The sequence below is a fragment of the Lolium rigidum genome, chromosome 5 (genome assembly GCF_022539505.1).
Source record: "Lolium rigidum isolate FL_2022 chromosome 5, APGP_CSIRO_Lrig_0.1, whole genome shotgun sequence".
Taxonomy (NCBI): domain Eukaryota; kingdom Viridiplantae; phylum Streptophyta; class Magnoliopsida; order Poales; family Poaceae; genus Lolium; species Lolium rigidum.
The window spans coordinates 119834059-119850829 of NC_061512.1; the positions used below are offsets into that span (position 1 = coordinate 119834059).

At 42.0% G+C, this 16771-nt stretch overlaps 2 protein-coding genes across 2 annotated transcripts; one reads left to right on the top strand and one right to left on the bottom strand.

The window, feature by feature from the left end:
* Positions 1-5435: 5435 nt before the first annotated feature.
* On the top strand, positions 5436-7423 carry LOC124653506 (two-component response regulator ORR9-like). The gene is made up of 5 exons (XM_047192561.1): positions 5436-5684; positions 5784-5872; positions 5972-6055; positions 6183-6253; positions 6950-7423. Exons 1-5 carry the CDS (start codon positions 5579-5581, stop codon positions 7287-7289), a joined length of 690 nt encoding a protein of 229 aa, XP_047048517.1. The 5' UTR covers positions 5436-5578; the 3' UTR covers positions 7290-7423.
* Positions 7424-7482: 59 nt separating this feature from the next.
* Positions 7483-14776, bottom strand: LOC124653507 (DNA-directed RNA polymerase V subunit 5A-like). Its single transcript, XM_047192562.1, has 4 exons — positions 14534-14776; positions 13487-13663; positions 12789-12902; positions 7483-7689 (listed from the first exon to the last, which is right to left on the bottom strand). Exons 1-4 carry the CDS (start codon positions 14753-14755, stop codon positions 7564-7566), a joined length of 639 nt encoding a protein of 212 aa, XP_047048518.1. The 5' UTR covers positions 14756-14776; the 3' UTR covers positions 7483-7563.
* Positions 14777-16771: the final 1995 nt, after the last annotated feature.

Sequence of the window (16771 nt, forward strand, 5' to 3'; positions counted from 1 at the left end):
TATTTCCCTCTCTCATAATAATTTTCAGTAGCTTCATGAACAAATTCAACAATATAACTATCACATAAAGCATGTTTCTCATGATCCATAAACATATAATTTTTATCAAGCTCAAAAATAGTGGAATTAAAACTTTCAAACTCACTTTTATCAATATAAGATGATTGATCAATCTCAAGAGATATGGGACTCATAGAATAAGTCAAGAACTCTCCAATCCCATTTTCATTAGTAGTACAATTAATAGTATCAAGTAACATAGGACCATCATCTAGAGCTTTATCATAAACATTTGCTACGCAAAACTCTTTAGTACCATGCTTTTCGACATCAGGCACAAACAAAGCATTATCATAAGATTTATCAAAGTAGCATGGATTATCATAAATAATAGTAGAATAATTATTCTCACAAGTATTACTCATAGGTACTATTTCAAGAGAATCCACAGGAACATAACATTCAACCTCTTCCGGTAAGCATGGAGGATAATCAAATAGTGTAAGAGATAAAGAGTTACTCTCATTAGAAGGTTGGCATGGGTAGCTAATCCATTCTTCCTCCTTTTGTTCATCACTCTCCTCTTCTTTTTCATCCAATGAGCTTTCAGGTTCATCAATTTCTTCTTCCACCGGTTCCTGCAAATTGTGAGTGCATTCTTGTGCATTAATGAGTCTCTCTTTATAATCAATGATATAAGGATTACCATTGTAGCATTCTATGCAAGAATTAAGGATAGTAGAGACATAATCTTTAAGGTCCTTACAAATAGCACAAGTTTCATAATTCTCAACCATGAAGGATTCTATCTCGGAGGCTCCCATAAATAAGACAAATTGTTCTACCTCTTCGAACCCATAATGAATATAGCAATTCCGATTATAGTTTTTAATTAAAAATTCCTCACTAAAGCCACATTGAAATTTAAGATGTTTAGTATCCTGTTGAGAGCAACAGTTTATATCATGGCGTCTAAGCAAGATTCTAGCCATTGTATTCAATTTTTCCATCATAGCACTCATTATTTTACCAGTTCTTGATTCTCTATAATTATCATAACATTCTATGAGCTCCAAGTAGGTTGTAGGTTCTCCCATAATAGCAGTTTTTAATTTTTAGATTTTTCTAATTTTTATGGATTTTCAGGTATATGAGGAAAGTAAAACAAGAAAAAAAGAAACTAAGCAAAAGTAAACTAAGCAAAATAATACTAGACAGAAATAAACTAAGCACAAATAAACTAGACAAAAGTAAACTAGGCAAAACAAAATAAAATAAAACAGAGAGAGAGGTAGAGTGTACTCCCCAGGTGAACTTATGAGTAGAGCTATGCCTCCCCAGCAACGGCGCCAGAAAACAGTCTTGATGACCCACAAGTATAGGGGATCGCGGCGAGTCTTCGAGGGAAGTAAAACCCAAATTTATTGATTCGACACAAGGGGAGGTAAAGAATACTTATAAGCCTTAACAACCGAGTTGTCAATTCAGCTGCACCTGGAAAAGCACTAGTAACGAGGGTGATGTGAAAGTAGCAGTAATATAAGAGCAGTAGTAATAGTAACACAAGCAGCGAGTAATAGCAATATGAGAGCAATGGCACCGGAAAATAGTTGATACTACTTCCAATGACATATAGAACGAGTATATGATGATGAGAGATGGACCGGGGTTCCCAGAGATCTACACTAGTGGTAACTCTCCAATAAGTGACAAGTGTTGGGTGAACAAATTACAGTTGGGCAATTGATAGGAATCAAAGCATTAAGACAGAACATCCGTATTATTAATTATGTAGGCATGTTTTCCAATTATAGTCGTACGTGCTCGCAATGAGAAACTTGCACAACATCTTTTGTCCTACCAGCCGGTGGCAGCCGGGCCTCAAGGGAAACTATCGGATATTAAGGTACTCCTTTTAATAGAGTACCGGAGCAAAGCATTAACACTCCGTGAAAACATGTGTCCCTCACATCACCGCCATCCCCTCCGGTTGTCCCGATTTCGTCACTTCGGGGCCTTTGGTTCCGGACAGTGACATGTGCATACAACTTGTAGATACAATCTAAGCAATAAGTATAGAGCTTAAATCTAAGATCATGCCACTCGGGCCCTAGTGACAAGCATTAAGAATAACAAGATTGCAGCAACAATAACTTCACAAACTTTATAGATAGACTAATCATAATGTATCATCCATCGGATCCCAACAAACACAACACCGATTACATCAGATGAATCTCAATCATGTAAGGCAGCTCATGAGATCATTGTATTGAAGTACATGGAGGAGAGAATACCAACTAGCTATCGCTAGAACCCGTAGTCCATGGGGGAACTACTCACGGAGCATGATGGAGGCGGTGGCGTCGATGGAGATGGCTTCCGGGGGCACTTCCCCGTCCCGGCAGGGTGCCGGAACAGAGAGTTCTGTCCCCCGAATTGGAGTTTCGCGATGGCGGCGGCGCCCCTGGAGTCTTTCTGGAGTTTCGTCAATTGGTACTGTGTTTTTAGGTCGAAAGGGGTTTTATAGGCGAAGAGGCGGCGCAGGAGGGTGCCTGGGGGCTCCTCACCATAGGCTGGCGCGGGCCCAGGCCAGGCCGCACCGCCTTATGGTGTGGTGGCCCTCTGGCCCCTCTCCGAATCTTCTTCGGTGTTCTGGAGCCTTCCGGGAAAAATAGGAGGTTTGGCGTTGATTTCGTCCAATTCCGAGAATATTGCCCGAACAGCCTTTCTGGAACCAAAAACAGCAGAAAACAGGAACTGGCACTGTGGCATCTTGTTAATAGGTTAGTTCCGGAAAACGCATAAAAATATTATAAAGTGCAAGCAAAACATGTAAGTATTGTCATAAAACAAGCATGGAACAACAGAAATTATGGATACGTTGGAGACGTATCAGCCACCGTTCTTGTCGACACCATGGTGATATTTTTTGCGTGTCGTCATGGTAGGCTTTGTGCCCGGCTTCGTGGATGGTGATGTGGCGATGGTAGGTGAGATATGGCAATCCATGGTGGTGGCGGCAAGGTGGTATTTTTGCGCGCTATCGTGGTAGGCTGCCAAGCTTCGTGGACGAAGGTGGGAGGTGGTAATTCATGGTGGTACTGTGGTAGCCACCATCGTCGGCGGCGACGGTGAGGTGGTATTTCCATGCGTTGTTGTGGTTGTGTCTAGCTCCGTGAACGGTAGCATGATAATTGTTGTAATGGGTGAGAGATAATGTTACCATGTAAACAATGTTGTGAAGTGTATATATGGATTGCCTAGCCCTTTCCATCAGTTCGGACTTTTGGTTCAAGTGGCTAGTGCATGAAGCTTAACATGGTATCAGAGCCCCAGGTCTCGCTCAAGTTCAAATCCTAACGTTCACATGGTTTTCGCAATTAAGCCTAAAAATTGCTGTTGTCCCCCTCTTTAGCCACCGCTGTTTCGGTGTGCTATTCTTCTTTCACGTGTTGACTTTCTCTTCTCCCGTCACGTGTTGACTTTCTCTTCACCCATCACACGCGAGGGGGGTGGTAATTCATGGTGGTAGCCACCATCGTCGGCGGCGACGGTGAGGTGGTATTTCCAGCGTCGTTGTGGTTGTGTCTAGCTCCGTGAACGGTAGCATGATAATTGTTGTAATGGGTGAGAGATAATGTTACCATGTAAACAAGAGGTGAAACTAAAGCATCACACGCAAGCAACCAAACAAACGGCACCGATATAACCCACGCTAATAAACGAAGTGCAGAATATAGCTCAGAGCTTATTTTGAAGGTCTCTAGGAAAACCTAAAATGGGTGCAGATACCAAAGACGCTCCTATATATATTGCTCCCGTTCTGATCGATCTTCGCGTGGGCTGCGATTGTGTTTGGGATTTGGTGAGGCGACCGCGGATGGATCGTCGAATCGGGAGGATACGGAAGTTGGTGTGCCGGTGCTGTAGAGAAGACATTGGTGTTGTGTACTGTAGCTGTTATTTTATTTACTATGCTAATAAGGCGACGCCTAGCTCTGGCCGATATGCTGATTTCGTTTAGCAGGTAAGTGGATATTTTGACTTGTGTCCGGGGCGCATGTGTAGAGTGCAACCTTATTCCATCGGTTTTCATTTACCCTATATTCTAGGTTTAGTCAAAGCAAACACTGTAAAGTTTGACCATGTAAAAAATCACTAGCATTTATTATTAGAATTGACGTAAAGTTTATTTCCGTATCACATGGATTTGCTACTCCCTCCATACCAGTTTATAGGCCCATTACGTGTTTCAAGGAAATCTTTAACCATTAATTTGGTCAACCAAATATAATTTATATGCCTCAAAAATTATACCATTGGATTCGTATGCAAAAGAAGTTTCCAACGGTATAAATTTTGTGGTAAATATTCCATATCTTGTTGACCAAATTAATGGTTAAAGTTCTTCTTAAATCTATGTTTATAAACCGGTATGGAGGGAGTATTATAAATGCATATACTTTTCTTTTATATTAGATCAAACTTTGTAAAGTTTTTCGACTAAATCGAAAATGTAGGGTAAACGGAGAAAATTAGAAGTAAAGTTGCAAGGGACCAGTGAGTTCGTTAGTTAAGATGACTTGCATGCGGTAAAGTTGCAAATAACATATTTGAAAAATCAAAACCAGACCTAGTTCTGCTACTACGTACATACTCCCTCTATGTAAGAAAATGTAATGTATATTCATTTTTTTAAGTCAAACTTTGTAGATTTTGACCAATATTATAGAAAAACTATGAATATTTATAATATTACATCAGTACTATTAGATCTACCATGAAATATTTCTATATTATACTTATTTGGTATCGTAGATATTGATATGTTTTTTCCGGTAAACTTAGTCAAACTTTAGATTTTTCAGTAAACTTAGCCAAGCTTTATAAAGTTTGACTTAGGACAAGACTAATATACATTAGTAAATTTTTGTATAGAGAGAGTAGATGGTAACAAGTTTGTAGACAGGACGTGCTGGGTAGCAAGCAACTAGTGATGTAGCAACAGACTAGATAGATGGTGATGCACATCAAACCGGAAGGTCACACCTGTACAAGATTTCCTTTCTCTTTTTTTGTCTCCACCAAATCGCCAGAAATGACCCAAATCTTTCTTTTCAGGTCAGCCAAGCAAGAGGACAACCCAAGAAACGAAAAATTAAAGGCAGACGCAGATAGACGGGGAAAAGAGAGGGAACAAAAGAAAATGGTGGACCATAGGCCCTGTGGCTGATGTTGCTGGGTCTATTCTATTGTGGAGTCAATTCATGGCAAGATTTGGCGGAAATCTGCCGAGGATCTTGCTTTCCATGAGGTGGGATTTCCTTTGGTCATTACACTTGTTTTCTCCACCCACTTTTTCCCACATATCTTCCCTGGAATCCTTTTTTTCATGTGCTTGGATGTATATATAAACTCAACCCCACCCACACACCCTAGAAAAGCAAAGGAAGAAGCCATCTCATGCCAAGCACGCACACCACCTGTCTTTCCTCTACCAGACTTGCTTTCTCCTCATAGCATCCACCTCCTCCTTCATCACACACACAAAAAAAACGCAACTCTTTCTTCTACAATGGCTGTGGCAATTGCAGAGGCTCAGTTCCATGTCCTGGCTGTGGATGACAGCCTCCCTGATAGGAAGCTCATTGAAAGACTCCTCAAGACATCTTCTTTCCAAGGTATCAATCATACCATGCTCCTTTGGTTTTATTTCCAGCCTCAGTTATTTTCCTGCTATGGCATCTGATGCAGAATTTTGTTGGCCTTTGTTTCTGCAGTTACCACTGTTGATTCTGGGACCAAGGCTCTGGAGTTCTTGGGGCTCCATGGTGAAGACGCCTCAATTTCTGTCCATGCAGACCACCTGGTAAGAAATGGTTTTACATGTCCTAATCGTGTGCATCACGGCAGTGTTCTTGTTCTGGAGAATGGTTTCTGATTGATTTTTGGTTTTGCTTCTAAGCAGGATGTCGAGGTGAACGTGAACCTCATCATCACAGACTACTGCATGCCTGGCATGACAGGATATGACCTTCTCAAGAAGATCAAGGTAATCAGCATCTCTTTTTTTCTCTCCCTTTCTAGGAAATCTTCTAGGTGTCATCAGTTAGTTGATTTAATATACTGAAGCATGGATCCCACAGTGCTTGATGGTGTGTCTATGGTTGTTCAAGCAGGAATCGTCATCTCTCAGAGACATCCCGGTTGTGATCATGTCATCTGAGAACATACCTTCCAGAATCAATAGGTGAGCACCTTTTATGGACTTAAAATAAAAATTATTGTTGTTCAGGTCATACCTAAAACAGCACTGATATTTTGATGCACAATTAAACGCCGGTTTGCATAAAAACTGAGTGAACAGATGAACTGTATTTGAACTTCTCGTATCTAAAATCAGCGAATTACGTTTTCTAAGAATAAACTTTGACTCCTGGTTATGTCGTCTTATTTCAACAACTAGAGAAATTTCAGGTAGTTCTACCTAAATATATTATGAGCCAATATTCTTAGGACTAAATTAAACACCAAGATCTGTGAGAATCCTTTACTGATTTGGCGTCACATGCCATGTAATAAAGGAACAAAGTCCCACCACCGCCACAGTCCCAGATCACGTCGTCCCAATATTCTATATCGAAATACTTTAGTGCGAAAATAAATAATAAAGATATGTAATGATACGGAGATCAATCCTGTCGATCTTTCAAGTTGATCGTGTCTATATAAAATGGATTGTAGTTGAAGGCAACTCGCCAGCATCAGTTGTCTCTGTCTTGTCCTCCCTGTCTATTTCCAAAAGGCTGGTATCCAAAGATTTGGAAATGGAAAAAAAAAAAAAATGTAGAGAAGTTCTTAGAATAATTTCTGTTTCCTGAATCATGCTACAAGAATATATGACCTTAGAATGGACTCTGATACATTTATTGATATTCTGAATCAGGTGCCTGGAGGAAGGGGCGAACGAGTTTTTCCTGAAACCAGTACGGCTATCAGACATGAGCAAGCTGAAGCCCCACATAATGAAGAGCAGGTGCAAGGAGCACTACCACCAGGAGGAAGAAGACGACCTCCTAAGCAACAGCGATAGCAACACCGATAGCAACACCAGCAGTAACCCCACAAACAACAGCAGCGGCACCGATACCATCAGTAACCCCACAAATAACAGCAGCGACACCACAGACAACAGCAGCGGAGATAGCAGCAGCGCCCGCAAGAGAAAGGCGGAGGCAGGCAAAGACGAAATTTCACCCAAGACAAGCAGACCAAGGCACAGTTAGCAGCACAAAGATTATTTGACAGTTTTCTTTCTTGGTTCTTGAGTTCACTCGGGGTTTTGACATCTGATTTGTAACACCTATGCTAGCTCTAGTTTGCAAAACAGAATGGAATCCGTAAACGGAGACTGCTTCAATTCCAGTAGACCATTCTTCTATGTAACACCTCCGAACACCTCCTTGTGGTAACGAGCCACTGAACACCGGACAACATAGTAAGACCACGATTTTATAAACAGCTGGCTACAATTTTCATCCATGGAGACACATGCAGCCCTCAGAAAATACATCGGTATGTCACATGATTTCCTGTAATCTCACCATCATATGTAACTTTAAGTACAGTTCCCTTGTCAAGGCCATAGTAGCGAGCAACAGCATCAGTCGCGTCCATGCGAGGGAGCTGAAAGATAAAAGCACCATTTTCAGCAAACTGTCATAAAATTACTATATAATAACAACTCGATGCGGATATCAAAGAAATTTAAGTACCACGGAAGAAGAGGCTAATCACAAATGTAGTTTTCCATTTCAGGCATATTAATACTGCACCAGCCAGATAAAAGGAAAAATGGAAAATGACTTATGGCCCACAATGACTACAAGATATATCATAGGCATATCTTCAATTCAATTATGACCCCAGCACAATCAGTTAAATGTGGCAATACTAAATGTCGTAAACTGATCGACACATCAAGTCCTGGCTTAAATAAAACCATATAAAGACAAACGAACATGGCAAGCACACAAAAAAAAGTTTTTTTTAACAAGGCAAAAAATTTGCCATTATCATTTAATAAGAAGTTTTTAATTCCTAGGACTTTCCAAATAGTCCTACTCTCCTGAGATTACATTACCCAAAAGCTTGGCACCAGCGATGCTCCACATGCAAGCCTCATATCTTTGATCTTTGTGATAATTATGGGGGCGAGATGTGATTGTGAAAGATCTTTACATTTCTCTCCTTCCAAACTTCCCAAGATACAAGCATGAGCATTTGAAGCCATGACTTTGCGAGAATTTCCTTGTCCCATGGCAGTCTTCATCCACCAATCTAGCACGGTAACTTCATTTGCCCAAAGAGACTAGTCAATATCTTGACAACCAATCCAAGGTCCACCAATCTTGCACGGTAAATTCATTTGCCCAAAGAGACTATTCAATATCTTGACGCCCAATCAAAGGTAGGATGGCATTCCAAATGCGAATGGTGAAGCGGCACTTGAACAAAAGATGAGACACCGATTTTTGAACTTGATTGCGAAGGGGTCAACTGCAACTATTTGGCCATCCTCTACGGGTCAATCTATCCGCTGCCCACTCTATTTTGTAAGACCAACCAAGCAAACAACTTGCACTTTGGCGGTGCACAAATCTTCCAAATTGTGGCCTCCATAGTAGAGAGGATGGTTCCTTCAAATTGCAGCTTGTAGGCCAAGGAAGATGAGTAGAAGCCATCATTGGTAAAATTCCGAGAGATAGTCTTTGATTCCAATGGAGAGTTTGACATTGGAGGCTAATTCCCAAAGGGTGACAACTTGTTGTATGTGCTCCACTTCCAAACCTTGTCTCAAATTAATTTGAGAGACCCAAAAGTTGTTCTCAAGTGCTTTCTTAACCGTTTGCTTCTTCTTTTTGGAAATCTTGAAAATCTTGGAGCAATGTCTATAGGTCACAATCCGGAGAGCCAAGGAAGATGACCAAAAATTTTCCTTTTCTCCATCACCAATGGTGATAATGGTTGCCGCATAAAAAATCTCTCTATCATCATCATTACATGGGTTGCCAAGACCGATCCAAGCTTTAGATTCGTCGGTCCATTCTAACCAAAGCCATCGAAGTCGAAGAGCGGTCACAAATTTTCCAAGATGCAAGATCCCAATTACCCTAAGCTTGGTTGGTCTACAAACCAAATTCTAATTGACCTTGCACTTGCCTCCAACTTTATCACATCCGGACTACAAATATGCACGAAGAATGGTGTTTATCTTTTTTAGGACTTCTTTTGGAATGTCAACAGAGGTGATGTTGTACATCGCCTGTGAAGTAAGGACAGCCCTAACCAAAACTCTACTCCTGGCCATGGTAACGTTTTTTTTCAATTGCCGGATCCAATCTTGTCGGCTATCTTCTCCTCGAGGGGTTGGAAGTCAATTCTTTGGAGGCAGTAAATGGAAAGTGGGAGACGCAAATAGCGCATGGAGAAGGTCGATCTTGTAGCCTGGAAGGATTGAAGGATATCATCAAGGTCAAGGTTATCACATCTAGTTGGTGCAACTTGACTCTTTTGGAAATTGGTACTTAAGCCCATGACCTCCCGAAGGAAGCAAGGGTGGCCGCAAGGAATTGGATGTCCTCTTTGATTGGCGCAACAAATACCGCTGCATCGTCGTCATAAATGGAGGTGCAAGTCGTGGGAACTCTTCTGTGTAGTTGGTGGAGATGTCTTTATTCGGTAGCATTTTGGAGGATGAAGTTGATTGGATCAATTGCCAAAACAAAAAGAAGAGGCCATAGGTGATCTCCTTGCCGAAGCCCATGTCCATGCTTAATAGCCACAAGGCACACCGTTTAGGAGCACTCTAGAGGATGAAGTGGAGACTAGAGCCTAAATCCTATCACAGAATCTTGCCGGAAAGCCATAGTGATGAAGAAGCTGCATGAGATAGTCCCAGCGAACCAAACCAAATGCCTTTTTGATGTCAAGCTTGAAAAGGAGGCAAGGTATCTTGGTCGGTGAAATTTCCTTGCAAGATTCCGTGCATACATAAAGTTATCATGAATACTCCTTTTCTTGATGGAAGTGCTCATGACGGTAGCATGCAATAGTTTGCATGCAATAGTTTCCATCATCACATCCAAGAAAAATGGGAGATTATTGTCACTTTTAGGGCCACATTTATGTTGCAAACACAATCAAGTACAGCATCATGGTGTTAAGTGTTAACTAGCAACTAGCATGCAGACCAACAGACAACAGCTAGACCAGGCCATTTTGTTGAGAAAACAATGACATTCAGCATGATGTAACAAATAATTGTTACATGGTTCACGTACCACAATGACTTGCACTGTCAGAACGATAAAAAAACAAAAGCACTGCTCTAGCATGAAACACTTGACCACCCAAAAAATGGGAAACCGGTGGTGATTGATGATTTGCCGCTTGCCAGTTTGCAATTGACGATTCACCACTACGGAAACTATGAGATTTTCTACCATTTTCATGTTTCAACCCTTCTTCCAATCCAATGGACCTACCCCTCCTCTCCTCTAACCCTGCCCTTCATTCTCAAAGCCAGCTTACATCAAGTGCCCGCTAGGCCGGTTCAAACCCTTTTTTTCCAACTCCTACAAAAAGAAGCCCTTCAACTCATGAACCTTCTCTTCTTACCACTCCTTGCATCTTCAAGTGAAGGGTTAACTAGCTGGCAAAACCAGCGTTGGACAGCCCTGCCACCTAACATATAGTACGGACGTTGATCACGACAGCACTGCTGCCTGCTGCATAGTACGAGTGTACGACACCTTGATCACTGAACAGCCTATGTCACCTACTGTATAGTAGGGCACATTGATCACTGTGGCATAGGGCGCGAAGGACCAGGTCGGGTAGATGTGGCAGTGCCACCATGGGTGAGGAGGTGAGAGTGGGGGTGACAGAGTTACGAGATTGTTGTTGATTCGTAGTTGGTGAAATTGTACTGCTTGCCAGGCAAGTCATGGCATATTGGAACATCAGAAGGAGTCCCTAATGAAGTTGAGGTCAAGGGAAATATTCCAGAATCTGAAAGCATTTGCTCCATAGTTAGTGAAGTTTATTTCTCACCTTGGGAGTCACAAGAGGATATGGCAGGGAGTGTGGATAGATTGCTAACATAAAAAGGCCTGGCAGGGGCAGCTGTTTGGCACCTTGGGGTTCCAATATATATGAAGATCGCCATGTCTGTGGACAAGGAAACCGCTGCCGACACGCAGTCGTCTTCTGTGACAGCGGCAGGACCGTGTAGCAACAGGGGAGTGGAGGTGAGGATTGGGTATGGAGGAGAAAAACCCAATGAAGATTTTGAGATTTTGGGTGAGTATTTAATAGAATGGATCCCTTCTTGGTATTCAAGCGCGGAAACCAGACAAGATGTGTTAGAGTACGTAATGGGCTTGGGCTAGCGATATAGCCCGTTAGTCTCGTTTGCTTAGGGGTCAAGTAAACCTCTCTATATAAGGAGAGAAGACGTATCAATCTAATCAAGCAAGAATTAAGAAGGACATCCCTTCCCTCTTGCCCGGCCGTGGGCAAAAGGCCCCCGGCCGGCCTTCTCGCGCCCTCGCAGCTCTCTCTCTTCCTCCCAAACCCTAGCAGCCACATAACACTTGGTATCAGCTTTCCCGAGTTCGATCATGTCCAGCCCATTACGTACTCTAACAAGATGAGGGGAGGTGCCTTCAGGGAAAGTGGAGGTAGGGAAGAAGCAATAGTAGGAGGTGAGACAACCAGAATAACTGTAGTTATGATTTCAAGCGAAAGATAAAAGGAAGGTACAATAACATAGAGAAGGTGTAAATTTTATCCATTTCGTTCTGGTGGAAAATAATCAATGCAAGTGTGTAACTTTAAAAGCGGCAAATCCTTGGTCACCATTCTTTGGTGGAAATTCACCAACTTTCCACACAGAAAGTAGCTGATCGGAAGTAGTGTGAGTTCCAGCAAATAATATTCATCAAACGTTCCACTATATTTGTAATACAGATAAACCATAAATCAAATAAGAATATGAAGAAGCAAGAAAACAAGTAAATAAGAGGGTATCCTACTGGTAGAACATATGCACAGCTACTTCATCAAAGTATCTGTAATCACATGATGTTGGTATTTTGAGTTCTTTTTTCGAGATGCTATTTACTAGAATAGTGAAAGATAAAGTCGAACCATCTAAACAATTCCAAAGACCAAGTCACAAACTCAATATCGCTTCAACATTTATTTTTTTGCATTACCCATCTGTGAAGAGAGCAACCATATCTGACATGTATATGATCCCTAGATTGTGCCTGCAGACTTAAGTTTTTATCCACCTTTGTTTGCCCAGTTAGATACTATTTCTTCACAACAGATATTGGTTTCAACTGGTAACTGTTCCTGTTGGCTAAAGATTCTAGAAAACAAAAACTAGAAACTGCATGTTCTAAAAAAGCTAAAAAAAACATTTAAGCTTAGAGCTAGAGCCAAATATTTCATTCAATTAAAACATATTTTAACTGTATCTCGTCTTAACAATGGTTGTCTGTAATTTAACTACAAATAAAAAAATAATCTGCTCTGACTTCCCAAAAGGAAACTGCCTGGATGGTTCCAATAATTTAGAATAAACATATTACTCAAAGTACTATGACATAATTCGTCCTAGTAATCAGTAATAAATTAGAGAAATAAACATACTTCTGAGAGTACTATCACATAATTCGTTCTAGTAATCAGTAATAAATTAGAGATAGACATACCTGTGAATCCTCCACCTTGTACTTCTTCAGGAGATTGGCCTTTTCTTCTGCAGACAACACTTCATGCTTGGGCTTTAGGACATGCTTAGTAATGTTAACCAGTAGTTCTCTGACCTTTGGTTGGAAAAGCACATCAGTTGAAGTTTAAACAAGTAATGTGTAAAATATAAACATGATATAAAATAATACAGCATCAACTGTACATGCATGGAATATAAGGATTGTAGGTTGAGAGCATAACTTGCGGAAACATGTACACTGAATTTCATCTAACCAATGAAGTATAGTACTACTTCCTCTGTTTGTGTTTCATGGCCGCGAGAACGTACGTACATAACCTAATCCCTCTGCACTACTCGCGTCAATTTAATCCGACTGGAGGGAGTACATTATACTCCCTCCAATTTAGTTTCATTAGATTCATCATAAAATATATGTCCGTAATGTGTAGATCTGAGGTTGTAGATATTAGCACATTTCTCTACAAACTCAGTTAAACTTAGAGAAGTTTGACTCATGACAAACCTAGCACTTCAATTAATTTGGAACAGAGGGAGTACGATTATATCCAGTACCAAATTCACAAAAATCTGCATAGAAATTGCTCTTAATGGCATGTTGTTATTCTTAAAACACGCATAGTTAATGTACATAGTTTCAATTCCAAAATAAGCCATCAACAACTATACAAAACTTACCAGAAAACTATCTACTTTAAATGTGAATTTCTCCTTCATAGACTCTTTAGCTCTAGGCATTATTTTTCCTTTCGATATCAGAATAAGTCTAGACAAGTTCTCTCCTTCGATCTGGTCATATATCTCCTGGATAGTTGCAATTCTGACAGGCTCCTGTGAGCAGAATCGAATTTGCACCTGAGATAAGAGTTAACATAGTTAAAGTGTAATCCTATGTTACTCTCTTATAAGAAGTGAAAATTTAGAAACGCCAAGCAATAAAACATGTGTAGACAGACAAAAGCAGTTGCTATAACATCAAAAACCCTAATTTATTACTGTTATTCATTCGGTTGAATTTTTTTGTGAGATTCGAAAGTTGACTCCCTCGAGGTCGAAAGCTGGAGAACGCATGTCTTTTTATTTAGATGAAAATTGTAAAATACCAAACTGAAAACCGATATTTTTTATGTTCTCTGTCTGCTGTCAGCGACGGTGGTGCTATTTTTCTCTTCTCCGGTGCCGGCGAGGCCACGGCCAGGGTCGGAGCAGGAAGTGGAAGGGGGTGCACAATGACTGATCCCAAGGGGGAAGTGGGAGTTGTAAAGGTGGCAGAGATGGGGGGGGGGGGGGAGCGAAAGCGAAGGGGTGTGGGGTCATCGCAGAGTTGTTGCTTACATACTAATTACCGCATCCTTATGTTATGTAAGCATTGAACTTGAGTACATAAATACTAAACTGAGCCATCTGTTTGCAGAATTGCGCTAACACTATAATAAGCTGAAACCACAAGAACATAGTTCTGCTAAACTACCACCGAACACCTACTAAAATTAATATCCACCTGGTACAAGTCAGTGGAGAAAGGCTATCAAAAGAGTGACATCGTCTCCTTTTCCCTCTATTTCTCAAAATCACAATGGTTTCTCCATTCCAGCGCAATTGGACTCTAGCACGCCAACGAGTAAAGCTCTATTGTCGGATTGTCCCCAACCATTATTCACGATGGTCGCGGAACCATAGTTAGAGGAATCATAGTTGCCGAGAGGAAAGGAGCAGTAAAATCACCTTGTCGGAGTGGTCCGAGGCACAGGCGGTGGCAAAGGCGAGGCGCTCGAAGTCGGGATCCTTTTCCCACCACGCGCGGAACTCCGGGAGCGTACGGGCGAGCTCCGACTCCGGCACGCTGTAGCCGCGGTCGCGCAGCATCTCCAGCGCCGTGCGCCGCGCCAGGAACAGGCGGGTGCTCTCTTGGTTCCGGCGGCCCCCGCGGTCGACCATCGACGACATCCAGTCGACGACCTCGTGGACGTCGTCGAACCCGGGGTCCATTCCGAGCGCGGCGGCGGCAACGGCGGCGGCGGGCAGGGGGGAGAGGACCGTTGGGCGAGCTGGGGGCGGCTGTGCTCGTCCACGCGGTCGCACGGGGTTTTTTACTTTTTAGACTCGCACGCGAACCGAACAAATTCGCTCAAAACCTAAAACTCTCCAAACATGTTTTGTACAAGTACGTTTTCTGTTTGAATTAAGGCTATTTGGCGGTCACCCGCGTCCATCCCACAGCCCTCCAGCAATTTGGGAAGGGGGTTGAACAGGGCCCCGGCCTACCCGATCCTTAATAACTTTCATAAATCATAACCACCATTAATGTAAACTTTTAGATCTGATGAGCTGCTTCCACATTTCGTCCCTAGAATTTCACCGTGATAGAACCGATGTATTCCCTACATGAGACCAGTGCCCCGCTCCTAGAATCACCACCGGTAGAACTGTCGCATTCCTGTCGGCGCGCTACTGTGGCGCCTTACCGCCCCTTCCTGCCTTGAGCTTCTCCTATAGTGGTACATCACCGCCTCACCCGTCCTTCTAAGCCACTCCACACCCTTTTCTTCTCTAACCCCGAAAACCCGCACCCTTCCACACCCTAAGTTTGGCGCCAGCGACTCATCTGTGCGACCCTAAGTTTAGAGCTCTTCTCCATTGTGGCCAACCGCGACGTCGGCGGCGCCAATTTGGTCGTCGTCTCTCTCTCTCTCTCTCTCTCTCTCTCTCTCTCTCTCTCTCTCTCTCTCTCGTTGATTTTGTGGTCGGAGGAAGACGAAGAGAAGAGGGAGAGAGAGAGTCACATGCCAGGGTATTAGTGGGGCCCACCCTTGATGTGTGACACATGTCAATAGTAGCCCCACGTGGACAATTATGAAGGAGAAATCTTGTATAAGGACGTTTACTCACACGCAGTATCTCATGACCTAGGTTTCTGCAGTCATATCGCGCGGAGAACTCGCTCCTCCTCCTCGTTCCCTTTAACATGTAGATACGACAAACTTTTTCATGCGCTCATATGAAGAGTCAAATTTTTAGGAACATTGTAGTCCCTAAGTCTCTTTTTCACTGCTTCTGCCCATGTCAACTGTAGTCGACCTCTACCCATCCTTATATTTTCCATACTTTTTAGAATTTCACTGTTTAACTGGTGATTCTTGAGGCATTTGTTGCACCAAAAAAAAACTTACACAAAATCCTATTGGATTTTATGGAATTCTATGAACATACTTCAATATAGGGAATCCTTAATCCGGCTTAGGCGCTCAGAGGGGATGAGATTGTAACCGGGAGTGGTGTTTTGGAACATGGGTGCATATGCTCCCTATATTTTAAAATGCATGTTATGTACATTTTAAATTTCAAAAAAAATTGAAACAAAAAATTTGTATGTACATCTTCACGTGCTACGCGCTCACAAAGTCGTTTCATAAAAAATCGACTTATCATGTGACGTGTGTAAAAAAGATAAAATTCAGTGCTAAAAAAATGCTTTTCACAAGATAAAGTTTCTCCTTTTTTACATAGACCACACAAAATATTGGTTTTTCGTGAAACTTAGCGAATGCACATACATTATGGAGATGTACATGCGGAATTTTTTATCCAAATTTTTTGACATTTCGAAATATGTTTTTTTGGTAGAGGGAGTATACGCACCCGGGAGCCGAATTGAATTTCCGATTGTAACCACTTAGTTCACAAATGATTTGATGTTGTCTGCTATTTTTTACTATAGTATGCTTATAAGAGCATCCCAGCCGTTGGGGCTCCCCGGGATGAAATCTGGCGCTATTTAGCGCCGGATTGGATGAAACTTTAGCTCGGGAGCGCCGAAGTTCCAGCCGTCTCCCCGGTAGGCAGACCCAGGGTTCGCCGTTTTTTAGAGAAAAACGTCCCTGGATGACTAATTTCATGCATAATTCGACGAATTTGACCACTCTTGCCAACATTTGGCTTATTTGTGCAAGAGGACCCTCTCTG